General features: G+C 39.9%; 2 protein-coding genes across 7 annotated transcripts in view; one reads left to right on the forward strand and one right to left on the reverse strand.

Annotated features, from left to right (window-relative positions):
* The first annotated feature begins 3,140 nt into the window (after positions 1-3,140).
* Positions 3,141-24,362, forward strand: part of sftpba (surfactant protein Ba) — an 85,977-nt gene continuing 64,755 nt past the window's right edge. For 2 of the 5 annotated variants that reach the window (XM_066651777.1, XM_066651775.1), the window contains exons 1-3: positions 3,141-3,219; positions 4,280-4,355; positions 4,508-4,602. In XM_066651777.1, the coding sequence (XP_066507874.1) occupies positions 4,516-4,602 (87 nt within the window). In that variant the 5' untranslated portion in view covers positions 3,141-3,219; positions 4,280-4,355; positions 4,508-4,515. Of the gene's footprint in view, positions 3,220-4,279; positions 4,365-4,507; positions 4,603-24,362 lie in introns of all 5 variants that reach the window. The other 3 variants (XM_066651779.1, XM_066651776.1, XM_066651780.1) reach the window with 3 other exon arrangements.
* On the reverse strand, positions 9,084-15,980 carry mpx (myeloid-specific peroxidase). 2 transcript variants are annotated; one of them, XM_066650655.1, is made up of 16 exons: positions 15,948-15,980; positions 15,388-15,456; positions 15,110-15,206; positions 14,829-15,007; positions 14,405-14,537; positions 13,959-14,088; positions 13,665-13,871; positions 13,108-13,474; positions 12,755-12,915; positions 12,355-12,613; positions 11,766-11,936; positions 11,431-11,668; positions 11,128-11,327; positions 10,528-10,565; positions 10,225-10,275; positions 9,834-9,967 (listed from the first exon to the last, which is right to left on the reverse strand). In XM_066650655.1, the coding sequence occupies exons 2-15, from the start codon at positions 15,452-15,454 to the stop codon at positions 10,255-10,257; spliced, it is 2,268 nt and encodes a 755-aa protein (XP_066506752.1). In that variant the 5' UTR covers positions 15,455-15,456; positions 15,948-15,980; the 3' UTR covers positions 9,834-9,967; positions 10,225-10,254. The 2 variants fall into 2 exon arrangements, with proteins under 2 accessions (XP_066506751.1, XP_066506752.1); XM_066650654.1 differs by lacking the exon at positions 10,528-10,565 and having other exon boundaries at positions 9,084-9,967.

Consider the following 24,362-nt stretch of genomic DNA (forward strand, 5'->3'; position numbering starts at 1 on the left):
ACACTGACGTGGTGGTGGTGTGTTAGTGTGTGTTGTGCTGGTGTAGAGTGGATCAGACACAGCAGTGCTGCTGGAGTTTTTAAACCCTGTGTCCACTCTCTGTCCACTCTGTGAGACACTCCTCCCTCGTTGGTCCACCTTGTAGATGTAGAGTCAGAGACAGTAGCTCATCTGTCGCTGCACAGTGTGTGTCGCTCGTCCTCTAGTCCTTCATCAGTGACACAGGACGCTGTCGGCTGGATGTTTTTGGTCGGTGGACTGTTCTCAGTCCAGACACTGAGGGGTTTAAAAACTCCAGCAGCACTGCTGTGTCTGATCCACTCTACACCAGCACAACACACACTAACACACCACCACCACGTCAGTGTCACTGCAGCGCTGAGAATGATCCACCACCACATCACACCTGCTCTGTGGGGGTCCTGAGCGCTGAGGAACAGGGGGAAAGAGGAGTAACAAAGTATGCAGAGCAACAGATAAACTACAGTCGGTAACTGTAGAACTAAAAAGTGCTACTGTGTGGTCAGTGGAGCTGAGAGAAACAGGGAAGTCATTTAATGTATATTCACTTGAATAAATTAAGACTCAAGGAAATGTAAGGCAATAGGGCAAAAGTAAAGTAGCAGCTCTAAAAACTTCCTTAAGTCCTGAGTGAGTGAGCTGTGGTCAGTGGATCTTCCCAGAATGTCCAGCATCTGTCAGCACAGGAACTGGACTGTGTACTCCATTCTCTATGTGCACTATTCTGGGCCACAATAAAAACTAACACTAACATTACAGGGAATTACACGTCTAGCGATATTTGACTTTTGTACATGAATAAATGTTACTAATCCTTCCCCACCTCCTGCAGGAGAGTTTGTTTTTTTATTCTGCTCACTTTTCAAGGAGCCAAAACCTCTGGAACATCTGGATGGTGATGAAGTCAGAGTTCTTTAAAGCCTTCTCAACGTCACCTGCATCGCTGCAGTGTAAACCTACATGTTACATTACCTAAGGGGAAAGCTGTGTGTATGGAAAAACATCATTACTTACGTACCTTCATAAATCACAGGTGGCAAAATCCCCACCTACAGAGTTTCAGGGTGAAAGAACCATTCAGTTTTAAATCAAACACACACAGGTGGATATCTGAGCAAAAAATCCACGTTGGAACAGATTCACATTTTGCTGGAAACACCTCCAAATCCTTGAATGGACTTGTACCATCACCACACGAGCGAAACCTTATTACAGTGTGTGAGAATTTCATTTTAGTACGTTAACTAATTAGGTTCCAAAATCGCTTGGAATACAACCTTTTTTTACATGAAATTACTGTTAAAATAAACTAACCATTTTGGAAATACAAGGTTCTAATCCAACATTGATGATATTTATAACACTTTTCCAAAAGTGAACACAGTTCTGGAGTCTTAATGAAACATCTGTGACCTGCTTTGTTCAAAATATCACAAGGATTAAACCCCACAGCAGCGTGGGGTTATCCCCCTCTCTAACAGCCCTGTTCCTTTAAATGATAATGAGAACAGCAGTGAGGAGCGAGGAGCAGAAGCTGTTTTTTAAGCTGTTTTCCTGTCCTGAGGTGAGGGTTGAACTAAGGAGCCCTTGACCATTGGCCAATAGACAGTGATAATACCTGCAGCCCCAAAATCACACACTCAAGATTTTTTCATTTATAATTAGAAAGTAAAATTGTATTTGTTTTCTCATGATCATTTTACAGCCTTTTACAGTAAACAAAGTGTAAACCCTGGATACTGAAATGTCTAATCCCATAAATAATATGAATAATAAACAACATCTGATTTTATCCAAACATTATCCACTCTGAAAGTGTTTGACATAAATTTTATGGTCATCATTCCAGAACTGTTTTGACACATGTTGATCAGTCTGACTGTTGGATGAACTCTGAGAGTTGCTATCCAGTAAAAAAGGAATCAGGTCTCAAGGGATCCTGCAGCCCAGCCTGTAAACAACATTGTATGATAGGCTTTAGACTGCACCATTTAACTGCCCATAAGACAAACACAATGTCTTTTTCCACACCATTTTCCAAGCTGCCTATTTCTCCTTGGCTTTGTCTGGTCCCGGCTGAGCCAGGGCCATGTGCAGGCCTTTGTTGTGTAACTTTATGAGGTGATTTTTAACAGACTACTTGTTTCAGATTCTAACACATTCTGTGTACCCTTAGTTTACCTCAGTTTTCTGTGTTGGCCCTGGTAACAAACTCAAGAAACACGGGTTGTTGCCCAAAATTGCCCCCTGACGTGGCCACCCAAGACTGAAGAAAGTCTTTTACTTCCTTCACTGATCCATGACACATATTCTTTAAAATATACTCAGTCCTGGTTTTTCCCATAAACACCACAGCCCTATGGCTTCCACTATATGTAATTGGCAGTTATAGTAACTTAATTAGTGGTCTCAAATACACATGACCGGTGACAAACCACAAGTACCAACCTCCCAGAGCTCAATCACAGGTTTCTCAAAACTTAGAGTTACAAAAACCTCTGGCACGTCCAAGTAGACTTTATTTCCCTTTCTGTTTTATCCTTATTTACCAGCCAGAGTCCTCTAAGGACATTTCACAATGAGTCCACGCTTTAATTATTTAATTTAATTATTTAATTTCCACAAATTAAGTTATAAGGAGAAAAATTAAGAACTTAGATAAATATATTAGACATTAGACATCCTTCCACTGTGTGGTGTGTATAGTTTATTTATTTATTTAAAGTTCCTGAGTTAATTAAAATGAGCAGCAATAAAAAGAGTAAAAACTACCATCTATCAAGAAATATACGATATCGCTGTAAAAAATATAAATACATTTCCCTATTCATGTTAGAGAAAATATATAACTCTACTCCCCCAGAGTGGAACCTACCATTTCTGTAACAGTTTAAAGTGTTAACCTGAAGCGACATTCATAATTCAAACCATCGTAGAACGAACAACTGAAAAATAGAGGAGTCTTTTTATACACTTTTGCCAAATTAAGACGTTAATCCTCGAAAAGAAAGATTAATTAAGGGACACCTCAAAGTCGGGAGGCGGCGTAATTCCAGTTTAGCGGTAAAAGTCAAAATTGTCCCAATTAAAGTTAGAAAGACGTTCAACACCAGCACCCCTACAGCGGACTGTACCATTTTTAACGGTTTACTGAGTCAAATTTGAATTTCGTCCGTTGGACATCGAGAGACTGTGGAGGTATTGAGCAAGTCGGTTTATGTGTTTTTAATAAAAAAAAAAAAAAAGCCTTATACTAACCACAAACGATATCTGAATTATTTCCTTATTCCTTAATTATTTCTGTTTATTCGTCCTCTTGTAAAAGACCTCCAACGTGTGCCTTAGGCTAGTGACATTAGCATAAAATTGCACTTTTATTTTTCGAAAATGCCACAGTCCTGAAAATACCGTATCAGATACACGGAGAAGATACGTTTTTTTTCTTTTTAAGATGAAACGTCGAAAGAAATGTCGAAAATCCTGTGCTTATTTGAATAATGGTGGCATAATTATGCTGCTAGCGATAGCTTAAATGCAACGGTGTTTTGACTAGTCGTAGTCGTTTGTGATTAGTGAGCCGTCCAGCAGTGACATGTTTAAGATTGATGTCGATTATCTGAAGATACATTAAAAGTTACGTAGAAATATAATTCTGTGTCTCTAACTTTCATTCAGGAAATGTACAAAGTAAATCTGCTTCTAAGAATTCTTAGTTTCATGTATTTAAAATCTTATTTATATGGTAAATAACTTATGGTATTTTAATAATAAAGTCAATATAGGATACTTTTAACTGGATTCATGACCAGTCATAATTTTATTCTATGTATCTGATATTCATCTTTCAGATAGTCAGTAATTAATGTAGCTGTCTTGAATTGGAGCTTCATGGTAAATGTGACTAAGCACTGGCCAAAATGTTATTTAGTATATATAATATAACATTTAAGTTTTTATCACTTCATATTTTGCTCAAATGAACTTGAGTATGGTGCTCATTATGGAGCCTGTTGGAGGCTTGGTGCTCTGCTATTTTAGTTGATTATACATATTACCAATAAACAAAATCACCGCTTTACAGGAAAAAAAAAATGTTTATTTACATTTGAATTTAATGTGACACTTATAAATAAAGTTTAAACATGAAATTTAAACAGTATAAATAGCAGCTGGTAATTTTAAATTATGTTAAAACAATCATCCTCCACAATGAAGCAGTATGGTACCTAACTTCTTACCATGTTTTTTTGCACTTCAGGGAGAGACAGACAGTCACCACCCTGGAGAAGAAGAGATAAGGGCATCCCATTTTGAAGATGACGGATGATTTTGAGGTAAGCAAGGTAATGCCAAATACAGTTAATAAATACAAATAAATAAATAACTCAGATGTTCTTCAGGTCAATCATTTGGTTGCCATTATTTTCTTCTCAAAGTACATTTTCCTGTTTTACTTACTGAATGTATTGTTGTATTGTGTATTCAGGAACTGAAATGGAGAGACCAATGTTTACCACACGGAGAGAGAGAGAGAGAGAGAGAATGGTGCATGCCCCTTCAGAGATGTCAGGTAATCTAAAGGTAAGAAAGATTAGAACAAATAAGTTACTGATTCTAAGGAAGAATGACAAGAAATCAGGCATGGTATTAAAGTGGCCAGCGTTTATACTGTGCACACGGACGTGCACTGATTTTCCTGTGGAAATTAATTATGTGAGTTTTATTATTTCTTGCTTAATCTTGAAAAAAACTTTAATATTTCTGAATGAAACAGATCAGTGTTAGCATTCAATTCAAGTGACACCATTGTTTTATTCATGATCTCTAATGGAAATATAGAAGTTTTCATTCCATATCTTAATAACCTCAGAAATGAAAATCATATTGATTCATAAATTGTGTTTTTTTTCCGTCAATGCACCACTACCGTATAGAAGAATATTAACACTCAGATTCTTGAGTGTCTGAATGGCACCAATGCTGCAAGGTCAGTACTAAAGAGCTGGCTTTTTGAATACTATGTGCTGGCTGCTCTTGGTACAGATGATTTAAAGCTAACCTTGTCCAGACCAGTCCTCAATCTAAACCATATCTCCAGAATCCCAGGGGGAAAACAGTTTATTGCCGTCAAACTGAAACTGCCCTTTCATTCCGTCCTTGAACTGAAAGTTATGTCTAGGATCCTGCACTGTTATTTAAGGTAGGTGATTTATGGTCTTGTATGTATGATGTACATTTTCTGCACTCAATGGTACAGATGGGCTCCAGTGCTGCCAGAGATGTTCTTCCTGATGAAAAATCACCCAGTGTAACTTTTCCACCAGATGAACATTTCTTCCTCAACACAGATGAACTACCTACATCCACTACATACTTTCTCTTATTCTCGGTGCTGAAATGAATTCTTGAAAAAGCATTAGGCCATGGATCCACATCTCACTGCTCCATGGATTCAGAGGTTCCTTCAAGACTGAATTCAATCTGGGCTTGTCTAGTGTACATTCGCTGCCAGGTCTGTCTAGACCAGTCCCTTCTTTCTGAGATTTGTAGGACCACCCTTCAAACTTCTACTCAAATTCTGCTCTTAGCATCTCACTCCTCCATGAGTGGGTTTTTACACCGCAATGGAATTTCAGAAACAATCCAGAGAACAGTGTTTTCCCCCGCAACCGTAGACACTGCACACAGGCAAGAAGCATGTTGGGATTTGTAGTAAGTTCATGTGCTTAAAGATCAAATTCACAGTTTTTATAGACCGTGTACAGAGTGTGTGTGTGTGTGTACTGGGAATTTTCAGTCTTTTTAGGTCAGCAGTTTATATTTATACCTTAATTACACCTGATTCCTGTATTCTTCACATCATACAACTCAGTTTAAGAATCCTCAATCTTAGACACTAGAGGGCACATTTAACCAAAATAAAAAGCATTGTCCTTTAATGACTTCACATAAATAAAATGTAAATCACATAAATAACATTTATTCATATTTTTTATAAATGGATGGTGGCTGGATGTTTAAATGGTAAAAGTTGACTCTGTCTTTTAAGTACGAAATTTTATTTAAAAACCATCACTGGATTCATTCAGGAAATTTGGGTGCAGATGGATAATTCTGTCTAGAGCTCAGAAAAGGAGGATATTAGCATCAGCTGTTCTTTTGTAACTGCAATAAGTGAAGAGGCCTGCAGCAATGGCAGGAATCAAAAAGACTGGAGCAGACGAGCAGTGTTATAAAATGGTCTGCAGTAGGTTTCAGAGGAAAATCATGTGATTTGGTTTTGTAAGACAAGAGAGGAAAAATAGCACAGCTTTACCCTGCAAAAAAATGTGCTTTTCTTCCAGACGTTCTTGGCCAACAGGGTCTCATATTAATTTCAGAAATTTCCCGGTGTGTTAGAATATTTGTTGGCTTTCGAAAACTACTGAGAGATATTTAATGATAAACAAAGCCACCTTGAAAATAATAACGTCATGCCAGTTTTTTGAATATCACCAAAAACAGGAAACAACTGGACGTCAAACGGAAAGAACAGTGTGACCCAGAGACGTTGTAATTGCATATTTGTGTTCAGCTCACAATTTATTATTCTTTTCCATCTGCCTTTGACATTTGGATAGATAAATTAAGTGTTTTTCTCCACTGTCTGTTCTTGCAGACTAGCCACAAAGCCAGAGTCAACTCAGTAAAGAATTCTAGAGAGTCTTTGCACAATGGAAACAGAAGCATCCTTTCCTAATGTCAAGTTAAGATCAGTATTAAAATCTAAAAAAAATATATTCTGCAAAATACAACAGCTAAACAGAACCACTTTTACTGGGTCATGGTTGTTTTTCGTATTTTCGTGCAATTTGCTGCTCAATGTCGTGCTCATCTTGCATTGGAGACATGAAACACTCTTTGGCGGTGGAAGCACATCTGCAAGCGATTAACCTAGATCCTTAGTCCACGTTGCTGGAATTCTCCTCTTGTGACACACCAGCAGTAGTGCCTGGGTAATCTTGCGGAGGGCTGTGTGGAGGTAAACCAGAAGTGGACCTTCAGGCTTGGTCAGCATGTTCAAAAAGCTGTCAGTTGCCTGGGCCAGATGGGTTCTTAGGGTGATTCAAATCAAATAGTAACATACTCAGGGCGTATATCTAGGTAAAATGTATGGGCTGCTACAGACTACAGTGAAAGTACTAAGTTTTACAGCAGTGATCTTCCATTCCTCTATAATTTGCTGTGTCAATTTCTACACTTTATGGACAAAAGGTCCTCTGAAAAGAAGGATATTAATCAGAAGTGTGTTGTTCTTTGCTGCAGTAAGAGCCTCTTCTCTTCTGGGAAGGCATTCGGATCTTGAAAGCATTACTGAGGTCAAGTACAGATGTTGGATGATTAGTTCTGGGTTACAAATGGAATTCTAGCTCATCTCAAAGGTATTGATGGTCCTCACTTCAGCGGAATATTTCCTCCACTTCACAACAGTGCAGGGCTTTATACAGCTCTGGTCCACATTTTATTTCATGCCTTTCTTTGGAGATTATACAGACTGTGTATACAGGTGTTTTTAATGGGTGCACTGTGAAGTAGAGGGCCTGATTGTTTTGATCGCATATTTTAGGGATCTATTTGCTGTCTCTCTCATGCCTTGGTAAACATGCATGTGCGTTTTCGTCTCTAGCCCTCTTATTGCTCTCCATTGTCAATTGTGTTTCTGTGATGCATTTGGATGCAGCCAGATTCAAGCAGCTACAGTAACTGATGAGCGTAACTCCCAAAACTTTAACACAGACGCGTTGTCTTGTTCTATACCACATACAATTCCAGTGAAACGGGAGCTTGATACAGACTAGTTCAACTGATTTTTTTTCCCTGCACAAACAGGAGGTTTCCATTACTCAGTGTCTAAGAGCGAAGTCTCAACACACACACACACACACACACACAGCAGCCTACGTGGCACTTGGCATGTGTATGCAGAATTCAATGAAGTCACAAAGAAAGAGGTGGGGTTTGGTGAAGAAATTTCTTTTTTCTAATGAGATGTAAGAGCATTTCTGGAATTCCATTCTGCTCATTTTTTCACTTACCCCTTATAAATCCTGCTCTAGGATTGCTATCTATGGACAGATGTAAACCATTGTGTCATCGTTGTGTCGTGACTAAGCTGCGCAGTGAAAACTAAACATTACATGTGGTGTTGAGCATTTTAGAAAACTCAAAGCAACACTGTCTGAGGCTCTCTTCCAGAATGGGGTGCTGGTGGATGTTATTTGGCACAGTGAAGCAGCTGTAGTGGGCTGTAGCAGCAGGAAAAAACAGATATGGGGAGTTAAGTCTGCCTATGACTCTTGGGGAAGTGAAGAAACTCTTAAGATGCTTGCAGTTAATTCCGTTTCAGGAGAATTTCATGTGTTCAGAGAGAACAGTTTCTGAGAAGCAGCCTTTCAGACTACAGGAAAGAAATCATAGATTCTCTATTTTTCAGCGGCCTTTGGCTCTTATCTGCCTTTATACATTGGAAATGTCTGAGATACTGGTAGAATTGCTGTCTCCCCCTACTGTCAATGTACGGTAAAGCACCAAATCCATTAGAACATTATTTTTTATTCACAATGGGGCTGGTGTGGTTAAAATGTCTTAATGAATATAGAGAAATGCAAGGCTTTGTAGATCAAACCTGCCACAGTCAGGTAAACAGTACAGCTTTCCTCACGGACAGAGGGACAATGCTTCTAATGTTTCTAACGCTACAAATTTTCTGTAGTTTGTGCAGATACCCCTTATGAAGACTTGATTAAATTCAAATGGCAAGGCAGTGTGACAGCCGTGCTCTTAAGCAGCACTCTGCTTGGTGTTCTTTTGAAAAATTGCTACAGAATATTCTTATTTAGTCTTTTTTTTTTCACATCACGTAGAATTGGAATTTCTGTTTACATTTAAAACGTGTTGCAATTTATTTGTTTAAATATATTTATAATATGTATATTATTCTCTATAAAAGGAAAACTGTTTAAAGAAATACAGAGATGTTTGTTGAGGTACATATCTTTTCATTTCTTTTATTTGCAGTTATTTTTCACACTTTCAACAAAACATATAAAGTGCATGGAAAATTACAGGAGTAAAGTAAAATAAAAGATTATTCATGGAAAAGTTTGCAAATAACCTGATATTCCATTTACTATATATAGTAGCATTAAATGTCCTGTGGACAATGCATTTTATCAGGAATATGGTCACAATTGTTTACAACAAACAAAAAACAACATAGGAGCCATGTTTATTTTACTACATCAACAAATGGAAATTCACAATCAAACCTAAAGCTGCTATAAATGTAACAGTGGTTGGGGTGAATCTTGAGGAACAGGATTTACTGTATCCTTGCATGGAGAAACAGGACAGAGGATGCTTCAAGGCAGGCATGGATGAGAAGGGTTAATATGTGCAGGGGTGTGGGAGTGTTGGTGTGTGGAATGAGTTTACACACTGAATTTAAAAGGCCAGATTCATGATGTAAAGATCAGAAGTCCATTGAAATTGCTATCAGAGGAAAGGCCGCTGCTGCCGAGACTGGCCTCCAACCATACGCGATCCCCTGGGTTTAGTTTTAGGACTGTCTGTCCACTGTAAGTTAATCTTCCAGGACTTTGCTGAGATGCCACGCTGCCCAGAACCACATTGCTATTGTGACGCAGCGTTACCTTGCCCACACTTCGAGAAGACGTTAAAAAGAAGACAAACTCATACACACCGGGTACTTTGCATGTGAACTCTCCCGTCTGGGTGCTGTAGTCGTTCAGATCGTTAAAAACTGGGTTTGTGAAAATGAGGACTCGACTGGAAGAAGGAGATGAGGATCCAAACAGCATTGAGAAGGCAGATCTTTGGGTTGTGATATTAGCAGCAGGTCCAGGGGGTCCTGGTGGTCCTCTTAACCCTGGTTCCCCTGGGGGACCTAGAGTAGAGAAAATAAAGCAAAGAAATAGCAATGAAGCCCTGGAATTTCTTAAAACACTAGATAGTGCTATAGCAACTGGTAGCTCTTCAGAGACATTGCTTGCGTTTGTTAATGCAAGTTAGCAATAAAAGTAGAGCAAGCAAGGATGATTGTAATCTAGGGTTCGGGTTAGGGCTGAAATCTTAATTTCTACAAGGACTCTTTCTTTAGACTTGATCCAAAGGCCTCAGAAGATTTGCGAGAAAAATGCTTACCCTGTTTTCCTGCAGGTCCTGCAGGTCCTGTTAACGGCTCTGCATCAGGATCTGAAAAGGGTTCCAGAACTGTTTAGTTATATATCAGGCAAGTTCAGACACAAGACAACTTTAGGAAGGTAGAGGAACAATTTAGTTATTACATGTTACTCAGAAAATCACCAACCCAATCAGACATGTGGAGAGGGAACATATCAAACAAGTGCATGTCTCAGAAAAGAGATCCCAGACACCTCAGACAGGTTTCAACTTTTAGTCAGTGTATATTCATTATAAGTTCATAAAAAATAATACTTGGCTAACCTCATTTCCAGTGTGTATATTCTGACTGTCACGCTCACCTAAAATGTCAAACACCAGAAGTAAGCCAACTCCACACAAACTAGAAAGTTAGTATATTTAAATGCACTTTCATGCATTGTTGTATAATAATATCAATACAACTTTGAGAACAAGAGAAAAACAGGGAAGAGAAGATTTTATATTGGAGGTCGGCCATAAAGATGTGATTATTTGTTCAATGGATCTATGATTTAATTTTTTGAATAAGAAATAAAAAAAAAAGCAATCTAGGTTTCAAAAGGATTGTATGCGTGCCATTTATTCAAAGGTCTAGATTTGTTCCAACGGCAAGAAGGCCATAGCATTGATTAACAATTTGCTCAGACTAACAATAAAGGTTGACTTAGTTTATCTCAAGTTATCAGCCTTATGTGTCAATGAGTTAGGGCTCTGATCTGAATAATGTTGGGAAAAGACTGGGAAATCACTTCCTAAAAGACTGAAATGTGCTAAACAAATATTCACATTTTAATGACCACAGGTGAATAAAAGCTTTGATTGTTGTTAGTGGATTTCAGAGGTTTGAATGCACAGAGAATCCCTTCGCCTTCTTTGACTTACCGGCGTCTATCCAAGGAGTGAGATCAAGATCTGGGATGTCATTGCAGTCAACAAAGTTTGCCCTGTTGGGCTTAAGTAGGAAGGGGTCTACAGGAACTCTCCGGATGCCAGTGTTGTCACAGATTATGCGAGCCAGAGATACAGAGGCTAATGAGGCTCTCTGCCTTCTGGTGAAAACCCCACGATTCTCCCACCAGAGTCTGCATTGAGAGAGAGACCAAAATTACAAATGGTCATATTTACTCAAGACTTCTAAATATGGAAGTCATTCATGCATTCAGTCCATTTGGAATTGTGTAGTACCTGTCGCCTTGACGAATCTTTTGGAACTGGGTTGCAATGAGACACGAGAAGAGAGGTCCGACTCTGCCTCCGGGGACAAAAGGTTCAGCTACACCCCCCAGCCAGACGTCAATGTTGGCAGGATGTCCGTAGAGTTCAATAAGCCCATGTGCCAACTCGTTGTTGTTCAGTTCCAGGGCCAGTTCAGCTTCATTCTGAGGTGTGGAGAGGTTGCAGAACCTCCGCCATGCGTTATAGCCTAATGGGGAAAAGGACAAAATATAGTTTTATAAACTGGAAATGAGGATGTTTTTGTGGTCACTGAAATGCCCAGAATGAGCTTCTGCGTGGCGTACCTTGCAGAGCATGATCACGGCTCCTCTGCATGTTGAGGGATGCCAGATCCATAGCAATGTGACTGGTAAAGGCAAACAACCTCTCCCTCAGTGCATTCACTAGCATGTGCTTCTGTTGATTCAGCTTGGCTGGCCGGCTGATCAGGCCACGGATCAGAGGATCAATACCACCTGGAGGCAGAGATTCAGATGGGGTTTAGACGATAATCACAGTCAGAGCAAAGCTGGGCAGATTTTCAGTCACATAATTTTTATAATGAGCTCCCTGCTTTCATGCACATCATCAGCCATCAGCTCCTTGAGTTAAAGGAACACTGTATTATATTTTGGGTAGTTGCTCCTTGGCTCCCCAAGAGTTGCAAAGCTTCACTTTTACAGCTCAGTCCTGAAATCAAGGGGGTTGGTTTCCTAATTTTCTCCAAAAGTTACATAGTTAAAATTCTGCTCTGCTGAGCCTGGGGTAGCAATGACTGAGGCTCTGTTCTCCCAATTATAGGTCAGTGGGGCATTACAATGATTTTGAATCTTCAAGGTAAAAATACTACCTAGTGCTCCCTTAAATCAGGTGTCTCAAAGAGTCCGTTCTTACCTTCAAAGAGAACCCTCCAAGGTGTGAAGAAGGCCTCATAGAGAGGGACACTGGGAAATCGTGGATGGTCTTGGAAGTTCTCATCCATACGGAAAACCAGGGGCTGAATTGTCACATGGGCGAAACGGTAGGCAGCAGTGGCAAAAATATTAGCGATGGTAGGATCTACGTTTGGATCATACCCGGGATAGGGGCCTAGCAGTCTCTGGATGGCATCGGGACCCACAATGTGTTGCAGGTAGTCCCTAATTACAATGATCTGTGAGGCAGAAACATAATGAGTTATCTTTTTTTTTTCATATGAAGATTGTACTGCAAACCAAATATGATCAGAGCCTACTAGAATTAAAATAATTAGACTGAATCAAGACTAGCTGTATGTGTTTGTTTTAAGATGTACCTGGTGGTAGGCACCCATGATCTTACGAGCCTCCTGGTAAAGTGTTTCACCGCTCCACTGGGGGTTTAGGATGCGTAGGGCTCGTGCTAGGCGATTGTGTTCCCTCACGAAGAGTGTGTGCAGGGATGTGAGAGCAATGTTCTCATCCACACGGGCATCACCTGCAGCCAACAAAATTATGGCAACATTTATTTTGGTGATGTGTGTTTTTTTTATTTTTTTTTTTATTTTTTATTTTTTGGCAATTCTTGGCCTTTATTGCAGAGTCTGTAGTTTTATTAAGTATTTCCCCCAATAAATCATATTAAAATATAATAAGATTTAAATAAATATCTGAAAAAAGCAAAACCAACCTCCAATGAAACATGGAACTTCTTCCAAGCCTGTGGTGTTGAGGATTTGATTGCGTGTCCTGCACATATTGCTGGCAACTTTAGTGAATGGCAGAACTTCTCGGCCATTGTCTTGGAAGCGGTCATTGACAAGTAGGAGACCGTTGTCATTGGAGAGGTCCCGGAGTTCTCGCGCTAGTACTTCATCCGAGCCATAAACCTGGCCCACATCCAGGAATGCCGTCAAGGAGTTTATCTGCTGCCTCACATTTGACACGCCACCGAAAATGAAGGCGTTGTTACCAGAACCACAGGCTGGAGCAGAACGGAAGAATGGGAGGCAGCTATTTGGACCAAGCCTAGACAGGCGAGTGTCATTAGGAGGAAACTGCAAAGAGCAAATTGTTTTAAGTTCAGCTGTGATGCCATGCTAAGTCAAATGTTCTCATGTAGACTACGCTGCAGAGGTTTATTTAAGTTTAAGGGCGCTGGGATGTTGTAAACAGGTCTAAGCACAAAAGAAGCTAGTTGGAATAATGTTTACAGTAATGTATCCACAAGTTTTCTTGCAGACTCACCTGGATGGGGTAACAAGGCTCTGAGCGCTCACAGCTCTCGTCGCAGTTGATACCACTGCTGAAAGATCGGATGCTGGGCGAATGAGGTGTAAAGGACAAGTCGTGGTCATTCCATTGGCCAAAGAAGGTGACCAGGTGTGTGTACTCACTGTCACCTTGAACGTCAGCGTCTGCAGTGCTTACAATGCGGTTAGACACCAGTCTGACCTGGAGTAGGAAGAGATCCAGATTGAGCCTAGACACACCAGGCTGAAAATATAAAGCTTAGGGAAATGAAGTAGACTGCTGGCTTACTAGAGGTAGAAGGACTCCGTTATAGAGTCTGTTGGGGTCCCATCCTACAGGCTGGGAAACACCATCTTCATAAATAGGAGGGAGCCAGCGAGCTAGCGGTGTGTTTGCTGCTCCAAGAAGTGGATTTTTCCTAGGATCCAGAATAATAAAAACATACTTTACATATGATATTTTCCTATGGACATCATTTTGAAAAAGCATTTAAAAATCTTTTATTAATGTAGGTAGGGTTTCAACTGGATATCTGCGATATTTACAGCTGTAACAAGACCAGGGAAGTACATGAGTAATATATTGACAGGAGTTACTGAAAAGTTTGAGTTGAAATGCAGTATATAAAATATATATTTTTTATTTCTACAGCCCCTTCTTGATTAATTGGAAAGTACTTTGTGAAGTTCAGGATCACTCTGTCAGTATTGAGAGCAGATTAGTGCTCAGCTCACCTGTTGTTACAGACACTGTTGGCTGTGCGGTATTTGTTGATGAGGGGCGTGGTCCTGCAGGAAGGGGGTCGGACCTGAGCAGCGCAGCCAGTCAGACGCTGTATAGTCTGGAGCTCTTCAGGAGTAATCAGAGCTGAGAGAAAGAGAGAGTAAATATTATATCACTGACTTTTTAAAATAATGCTGTAGTGACCTGACAGATATGATAAAGGAGAAAGATATTTGCTGAGACACAAGTTTAAAAGAATATGTCCAGAGCAGCAATTTGTCATTAAATTTGATCCTAATAAAGTTCTCTCTTCTGCTTACAATTTTTACAATGTACATAGTAAGAATTACACTGTGCTTCAGTTAAAGCAGTCCAGTGATGTCTGTGGCACAAAAAGTTTAAGGCAAATGATGGAAATAAGAGCAAATATCAGACCTGTAGCATTAATGGATCTCTTGTGAGCATGGTGTGTTTTCTCTGAGATGATCCTGAGAGTCTGTTCCAGATAATCTGCAGCTCTCACAGCGTCTCGAGTCTTTCTTGCAGGCTGCTTCATCAGACGCAGTTTATCAGATGGTTTTATGAAGGTGTTTCTGCGCACCCTCGCTAAACTCCTTTAAAATGGAATGAAATGCATCGTGTTGTCATTGTATTGTAAAATTTGATATATAACAATATATGAAGCCTGTCAAATGTATTAAGAAATGTTGGCTCACTCTTGACGAGAGTACAAGTAAGAATCGTCTACGAGTTTCTTGGCTTCTTCAATGGCATCCAGAATGAAAGGTCTGCCCAAGCCTTCCTGAACAGATCCTAAAGAAACACACAATGCACCCGAATCAGGAGTGTAGATACACATTGAGGAACAGAAGCAAAGGCTAACTGTTTAGATGGTTTGATAAGTCTGTACATCTGTAGGATAAACCCAACTGAACACAACAGACAGTTAACAGTACTCCATTTAGTTCAAGATTACATCTGAAACTTTACGTACCAGACACAGTGAGGTAGTTGATCATGTGGCACAAACCCAGCAACACAGTCGGTATTAAGAGCTTCATATCTGGAACAGTAACAAAGATAATGTCACTCTGTAGCTTAGGCCAGGGTCATGAGTGACTTCAGTCAGAAAGAGTTGTTAGGAACTTAGAAAAATAACAGAAGTTTTACTTTCCAAATAAAATGAACACAAATAATGGCTGAAATTTTAACTTGTTTAACTTTAACCTGCTAAACATGAGTGAGTTAACAGGCCAGATCTTTGTGGTGTTTTGCATATTACAATACATCACAATACTGAATGTTATTACTTTAAAGCCCACACGAATAGTTATTCTCTGACCAAATATTATTCTATATTATACCCCTCTTTCACACAAACCCTTGGAAAAAATGTAATCACCAATGTATATCTACCAAGAGTTAATGCATTCAGTAGTGTGTTTCAAGAATGCATCTCAAATAAAAGTCATAGAAGAAAGAGAGATACATTAAAACACAAGCAATTTTAAAGGAGAAAGGTTGAACAGGAGCTAAAAAGACATAATTTCTCACCCAAGTATTTGATTCCTCTTTTCTTGAGATAAACCTGTGTGTTTAGTGTATAATCCTGATGTGCTGCAGGACATTTATATACCTCCAGATGCCTCACCCTCTCTCTCCATCTCGCAGGAGGAGTCAGACAAGTTTCAGACCAGTTCCTGCTTCCTCTTGGCTTAGTTATTTGAGTTGGGTTTTGATAAGAGTAATAGTAATTCTGTCCATATTGGCACTTTTTCCCAGAAAACATTCCAACAGTTAAAGGACTGCCTGGATCTTGAATGGTCAACTGATAAGAATCCTTTACGGAAAGCTTCGCCGACTAGAACCTCATTTACACCCATCATTTTTAAGAGCCAAAAAGGTTCATTTATTAAAACATTGATGTCCAAAAATTGCTTCTTCAGTGATGGAGCTCCAAGGCTAGACGTCGGTCACCCAAACATTGTCCTGAAAACACATCCACACAACTTTTCACAACCAACTCTAACCACATACAGGTCTTCATCCAGGTTGATTTGAATTGTCAGTGAGGTTTGAGACGCAGGTTGATGTGCTGTGTACGATAAATTTAACCATAATTTTGTACAAAAAAAATACTGTTTGAGTATTCAATGCTGCCTCAATGCTGCAGTGAGCCATTTGAACGACCTTAATGAAAACCTGATGTGGAAGTGGTTGAAGAAATTGTGGAGACATTTTTATGGATTAGCTTCGGTGACTGTGAACTTAGACACCATTCATTATTTAGTGCAATTGTAGACTTTAAAAATAGCTTACTAAATGAAATGAGCAACTTTTGGATGATCATACCAAACCAGTCTTGAGTGAATGCTCAAAACACAATGAAAACTTCAATGATGACTTTACTGTTTTTCTTTACATTACTTCTAATGTAATGTCCATCCATCCATTATCCACCGCTTATCCGGGTCCGGGTCGCGGGGGAAGCAGTCGGAGCAAAGAAACCCAGACCTCCCTCTCCCCAGCCACCGACGCCAGCTCCTCCGGGGGTATACCGAGGCGTTCCCAGGCCAGTCGAGACATATAGTCTCTCCAGCGTGTTCTTGGTCTGCCCCGGGGCCTCCTCCCCGTTGGACATGCCCGGAACACCTCTCCAGGAAGGCGTCCAGGAGGCATCCGAACCAGATGCCCGAACCATCTCAACTGGCTCCTCTCGACGTGGAGGAGCAGCGGCTCCACTCCGAGTCTCTCCCGGATGTCCGAGCTCCTAACCCTGTCTCTAAGGGAGAGTCCAGACATCCTGCGGAGAAAACTCATTTCAGCCGCTTGTACCCGCGATCTCGTTCTTTCGGTCACTACCCAAAGCTCGTGACCATAGGTGAGGGTTGGGACGTAGATTGACCGGTAAATCGAGAGCTTTGCTTTTCTGCTCAGCTCTTTCTTCACCACAACGGACCGGTACAAAGCCCGCATTACTGCTGACGCTGCACCGATCCGCCTGTCAATCTCACGCTCCATCTTTCCCTCACTCGTGAACAAGACCCCGAGGTATTTAAACTCCTCCACTTGAGGCAGGATCTCACTTCCAACCTGGAGAGAGCACTCCACCCTTTTCCGACTGAGTACCATGGACTCGGACTTGGAGGTACTGATCCTCATCCCTACCGCTTCACACTCGGCTGCAAACTGGTCCAGCAAGAGCTGGAGTTCCCGGCTCGATGAAGCCAACAAGACCACATCATCTGCAAAAAGCAGACATGGGATCCTGAGACCACCAAACCGGACACCCTCCGCCACTTGGCTACGCCGAGAAATTCTGTCCATAAAAATTGTGAACAGAACCGGTGACAACGGGCAGCCCTGACGGAGTCCAACTCCGACTGGAAACCAGTCGGACTTACTGCCAGCCATACGAACCAGACTCCTGCTCTGTTTGTACAGGGACTGGATAGCTTGTAACAAAGAGCCCAGTACCCCATACTCCCTGAGCACCCCCCACAGAATACCCCGAGGGACACGGTCGAATGCCTTCTCCAGATCCACAAAACACATGTAGACTGGTTGAGCAAACTCCCATGCACCCTCCAGGATCCTAGCGAGGGTAAAGAGCTGGTCCTGTGTTCCACGACCGGGGCGGAATCCGCATTGTTCCTCCTGGATCCGAGGTTCAACTATCGGTCGGACTCTCTTCTCCAGTACCCCCGCATAGACCTTACCGGGGAGGCTGAGGAGTGTGATCCCCCTATAGTTGGAACACACCCTCCGATCCCCCTTTTTAAAAAGGGGAACCACCACCCCAGTCTGCCAGTCCAGAGGCACTGCCCCCGATGTCCACGCGATGTTGCAAAGACGTGTCAACCAGGACAGCCCCACAACATCCAGAGCCTTGAGGAACCCGGGGTGAACCTCATCCACCCCCGGGGCCCTACCGCCAAGGAGTTGATGTAATGTAAAATGTATTTATTTCCAAGCATTTCTACTGGCCTGTTGATCTTAGGTTGTTGTTTACATTTAGCTCTGAGTATATTTAATATACTATTACAACATATTTAAAAACAATATAAAAAAGGGTTTGATGTTTGGTTCAGTTGCTTTATGGCACTAATTTCAACAGGCCAAGGTCAGAACCTTTGTAATCAATTAATTCCTACCAGGTAATTCCTTACAGTGGAACACAAGACCTGTCTCTTGGTCTCTTTTTTTAATCTCTCTGATTTAGAGCATTTTCTCATGGTTTATTTAAAATATATAAATATATTTATTGTATCATTTAAAATAATGTTTTTGTCTTTGATTTCAACTGTTCCTTATTGGAGTTCATAGAAACACGAGCATTCGACAGTGATGTAAATAAATCATACCAATGAACAAATGACTTTTAAAATGAAAATACAATTTAAGCAAACAATTAAATAATCATTGAAAAACTAAACATGCAAACATTGTTGACACTGGCCATGAATCATTGCCCTACTTTTTAATGAATTAATATTTCGCCCCTAGGTGCCTGAACAGATTCAAATAATTAAATATTAATCACCTGTTTGTTATCAGGTTCATTAGAAAAAACATTCCATGTTGACCTCATACATTGTGTTGAACAATGTAATCTACCATCAAAGTTCCAGCTAAGGATTTATTATTCATATTATTCAGGTGGGCTGGTCTTTGTGTACGTGAACCCTCAGCATCCACTCTGTAACAGGTTACGAAGATGACAAATTTAATTAATTTGTTTTATTTTTAAGTAATTTCTCAAAAGGCTAAATTGATGTTTAAGATAAGAACTCATCCTTTACAGAGAACACACTTTAATTCACAAAATGCAATGGCAGCTGTACCACAGTGTATAATAGATTAATATGTTATTTGTTAAAAGTAAATCTTTAGTTATTCATTTGGCTGATGCTCTTATCCAAACTGACTACAATTTTAATCTTGTTAGAGAGGTACACTAATATAGCATTAGGGGTCTTGCATGAGGACTCTTATTGGTGCAGCATGTGTGCTTTACCAGACTTAATACTAACCCTCAGTGTAGAAGGCAAAGTTTTTGCTCATTGTGCAAATTTGAAGTAATGTTAATAAAGAAGTTAACATTAATCAAGTGATTTATCAAGTGCTTTTCTTCCTCATGATTGAAATTTTTTGCTGGAAACATAGAGCATAAAGCATAGAGTGTTCATGAAACCAATCTACAACTGGAAAATGCTGAATTTCTTGTAGTGGAGCTTTTGTTTGTCATTTAATTAATTTGTTGTCTGTCAGGAGGGAAACACCTGAGGTGGCAGTATTTCCGTGTTCTTGGAAGGAAATGTTCCGGTGCGTAAAGATTTAGTGTACGGTGTGATTCACTGTTCAAAGGTGGAAAAGCCCACACTTATCAGAAACATGGGCAAGACGTATTTAAATAGTCGTAAAGGCTTACCTCATCATCATCATTGTTCTTTAGAATTAGCGCCACCAGAATATGGCAGAATATATCTGTGACAGGAAATGGAGTGAAAAACAAAATGAAGATATTTTCTAGGTTAACATGCTTCTGTTGAAGGTAATGATATACGTTTTTGCTGCAGTGTTGTATTTGTTATTTTGCACCTTAAACATGTGTTGTATCTGATTGTTTATAAAAGGTGAGAGACATTTTTGCTGCGAGGAAGCTGAGGACACCAGACATTTAATTTAAAGCCATTCTGAACCAAAATCAACAAACTCCTTGGTCCCTAATTTAACGAAAATAAAACATTTGTGTTTACTCTTGTTCTTCCAGTAGTTTACAGCAGTGATCTAATGAAAAAAACATAAAATATATGATAGTTGTGGATGTAAAGATAAGATAGATGTGGTAGTTTTTAGAGGTTTGCTATAGACCAGCCAAATTTCATAATGCCCTTGATGACTCTACACTCATTGTCCACTAGGGGTGGGCGATGACTGTGTTCTTGACGATATGAAAAAACACTGAAAAATGAATTTATTAATTTCACGAACACACCATTGCAACAATTTTTTAAAATATTAATATTATGTTAATTTGATGATATATTTTTCTTATTTAAATGATATTTAATTACATTTTATTTGAGTACAAATCTAACAATTTCAAACCTTTAGAAAAAACAACAAATAAATGTGTAAATTTACCAAAGTTTTGACATTGTATAAAAAATATTTCGAATATTGATATATTAATCCAAACCACCTCCACACGACTGAAGTCACTCCTCTTTTAGAGCAAATTACTGAACACAGAGCAAATTTCCACCTGTTACTGTGCCTGCTTGACTCATGTAATGAATGTACGCCATGTTACGTGTAATGGCATTGATGCATTACGTAAACAAGTCAGAATTACGTGATAATCACTTGATTACTTGATTTTATATTATCGTTTAAAAATAAAATCGTATAAAAGAAATTTGCGATATTATTGAGCACGATATAATACAGCACAGCCCTATTGTCCACTATCTCAGCTCCACTTACTTTACAGGAGCACTTTATAGTTCTGCAGTTACAGATATTAGACCATTTGTTGCATACTTTTTTACCTCTTTCACTCTGTTCTTCGATGCTCAGGACCAACACTGAACAAATATTATTTGTCAATAGTCTATCTACTACTACAGAGCTCCTCTGTCCTCAGTGGAGCTGAGAATAGACAGTGAGTGTAGAAACTGAACTGGGCTGATCGGTGTCAGTGGTGCTGTAAGGTGGGGAGATGTTTGGAGGATTCGAAGGGCCTGACACTGACAGGGGCCCTAAATAATTACTGGAAAACTGAGTGGGGTACAATGTAATATATTTTGATGTGGCAAAATTTGTCTTCTCATGTCCTAAACTGTGTTCTCTCTGTGTCTGCGTGGGTTTCCTCCGGGTGCTCCGGTTTCCTCCCACAGTCCAAAAACACACGTTGGTAGGTGGATTGCCGACTCAAAAAGTGACCGTAGGTGTGAGTGTGTGAGTGTCTGTGTTGCCCTGTGAATGACTGGCGCCCCCTCCAGGGTGTATTCCCACCTTGCGCCCAATGATTCCAGGTAGGCTCTGGACCCACCACGACCCTGAACTGGATAAGGGTTACAGATAGTGAATGAATGAATGAATGTCCTAAACTGGCTTCGAAACATTTGCCACACTGGCCAAACTATGGCTGTCAAACTATACGGTCTGGTTGGAGATGTGCCCAGACTGTGCCAAAACCTGCAAACTGAGTACTGGCTAAAGCTGGGGTAAGTTTTGGTAATGTAACCTCAGTATAAAACATGTTTACTGGTCTAGTGGGGTGTGAGCTTACGAGATTTTAAAGTTCAGTCATGCACCATATATATATATATATATATATATATATATATATATATATATATATATATAATACTGCAGTGACATTGTCCTGATGGTCCTTGGCATTTCTTCACGACACTGTCATAATGATAAGATACTTCACACAACAGGTGAGAAGGAAACAGATGCAAATCAGTAACCTTTAAACTGTGGTCTGTTACAATTAATGTTTTATGAGTGTCGGGAAATTGATCAAGAAATACATCTACAACTTCCTTTGGAAAAGCCAGAGCCAGTCTCCCATTGACTTCAACACTGTATTGTACTTTACCTAGTTTCCCAGGCCAGTCCCAGGGGGTGTGTGAATGAACATGGCAATCGTGTTTACTCGCAAAACTGATAACCCTAGCCAAACTGATGAGGTTTCTCAACCAGATAGAGGTTAATGTTGAGTTAGATGAGCAGGAAGAGAGAACACTCGTGTGAAAATGCTTTATTGAGTCACACGGTGTCGGGTGAAAAGGGAAGAGAGAGACTGCAGCTTTCTTCCGTTTTTACAGTCAAAGGCAAAAGAAAAGTGTATGATCTTCTCCTCTTCCTCCAACACTCTAAGTGCTGTTTATATGATGGGGACAGTTTTTGTGCAATAGTAGGTCTAGTGTGGTTGTTAGGAGTCAGGAGTTTTTAAATCTTTTTTTTTTGTTCTTCTAGTAACTTACTTCTCTTAGATTACAGCAGAAATATCTGCTGAAAATACACATCCATTTCACAGAAAAATTGGACATTTTTTACAATGCAATATACACCAGAATCTGTGATTTTACTAAAGCTTTATTTAACTGACAAAACCACAAAGACAGTAATTTCAATGTTTTCACTGAAATTTTATGGTATTTAAAAAAATAAGAACATATATTTGAAGCCTGTAACACAATCCAAAAATGTTGGGACGGAGACAGTTGTACCACTGTGTTACATCACCATTCCTTTTATTGTCATTGTTTAATTATATAGGAACTGAGAAAACTTAAAGTTATAAATGTGGAATTTTTGCCCATTCTGGCTCGATAGAGGCTTAAAGGCTAAGCAGCAGCTCTATGAAATTGTCAAACAAATAAATACAGTGGAATTTGAGTTCCTAACTTGTGTTTATTGATCGTCAGAAAACATGTTATTTCTTACTAGTTGATTATACTCGGCTACGTAGCTGCATTACGGAGGTTTATCAAATCAAATCAAATTTATTTGTATAGCGCCTTTTACAACTGACGTTGTCACAAAGCAGCTTCACAGTTTCAAAACAGAACATTTAAATCAAAGCCCAATGCAAGCAGCCGAAGGCGACAGTGGCAGGAAAAACTCCCTCGAGGCTGGAGGAAGAAACCTTGGGAGGAACCAAGACTCACAAAGGGGACCCATCCTCCTCTGATCAAACTATAGATTGAATTTTAAATGATCACCAATGAAGTGTCATTATAATACATAATAATAATAATAATAATAATAATAAGGTGAGCAGCTGGTCTGGTCTGGTCTGCAGGAGAATCCAGCAAACAATCTTCCATCAGTGGGCCACCATTCTCTCAGAAAACAGTAAAGGGAAGCAGTTAGTTTAGTTGAGTGCAGCAGAGAATAAGAGCATGTGAATATTTTCATTAGTGTAGTGACGGATCTGACTGTAACAGACTGGGAGGAGGGAAACCAGAAGGAGCTCAGGCAAAGACATCCTTTCGTTCCAAGCAAGAGAAATTGTGAGCACATCATCCGGGTTTACCCTGATTCCCCATGTCCATGAGTTCCTGAAATGACAACCTTAAACTAGACAGAGGTTAGTTGCCAAAGGCTAAACTGAACAAGTGTGTTTTGAGCCTAGACTTAAACATAGTGACTGTGTCGGATGAATTCGAGTTCGACTTCGATCACATTTACAAGAATAACGGTTCCTCTAAATTTGAGTGTAGCTTATTGCTAGGCTATTGTCATGAATAATGTTGGTTATTTAGCTAGATTCTGTCATAACAGTCAGTCATAACGGTGTTTTACCGCGGCGTTGTTCGGCTGTTGTCCACCAGTGACGTCACGGTCGCGTTCGAGAATTTCCGTAACGAGCTCGGGTTTTTCCGTCAATTTAATAAAATTGTCAGTTTTAAAGCAAATTAAGCTGCTATTTTCATTTTAATTCATACTTATATACGTCAGGAACTACAATAATGTGGAATATTCATGGAGGTCCATTAAGTGGTGCTTAGCCTTTAATCAGGATGCACTGTAAGAGACAGATCTGGACCGCAGGAGGTGTTGGCTTTTGCCCTTGCTGCTGATAAAATCAGGATGGTCCCTTTCGGCATTATTACAGATGATGTTTATTTCTTGTGGAAACAAGCTGAAACACGGACTCATCTGACCATAGCATAGGTTTCTGCCTCTGGACCGTCTGAGATGAGCTCAGGCCCAGAGAACTCATGTAATTGTAGTGTTGTTTTCTTGGTTTCAGGGTGTATTTCCTGATGTAGCAGTGGGCTGTGTCTTACATGACAAGGCTTTTATGACAAGTACTCCATTTACTGAACGCATTTGGTTGTATTTATTATTGTAGCATTCTACTTTCTCATGCCATACTGTCTGAGGACTCAGAGGTCATGCACTTAAGCAGTGTTACCCTACACAGTCAGATTCCTCTGGATT

This window comes from Hoplias malabaricus, chromosome 18 (assembly GCF_029633855.1).
Source record: "Hoplias malabaricus isolate fHopMal1 chromosome 18, fHopMal1.hap1, whole genome shotgun sequence".
Taxonomy (NCBI): Eukaryota; Metazoa; Chordata; class Actinopteri; order Characiformes; family Erythrinidae; genus Hoplias; species Hoplias malabaricus.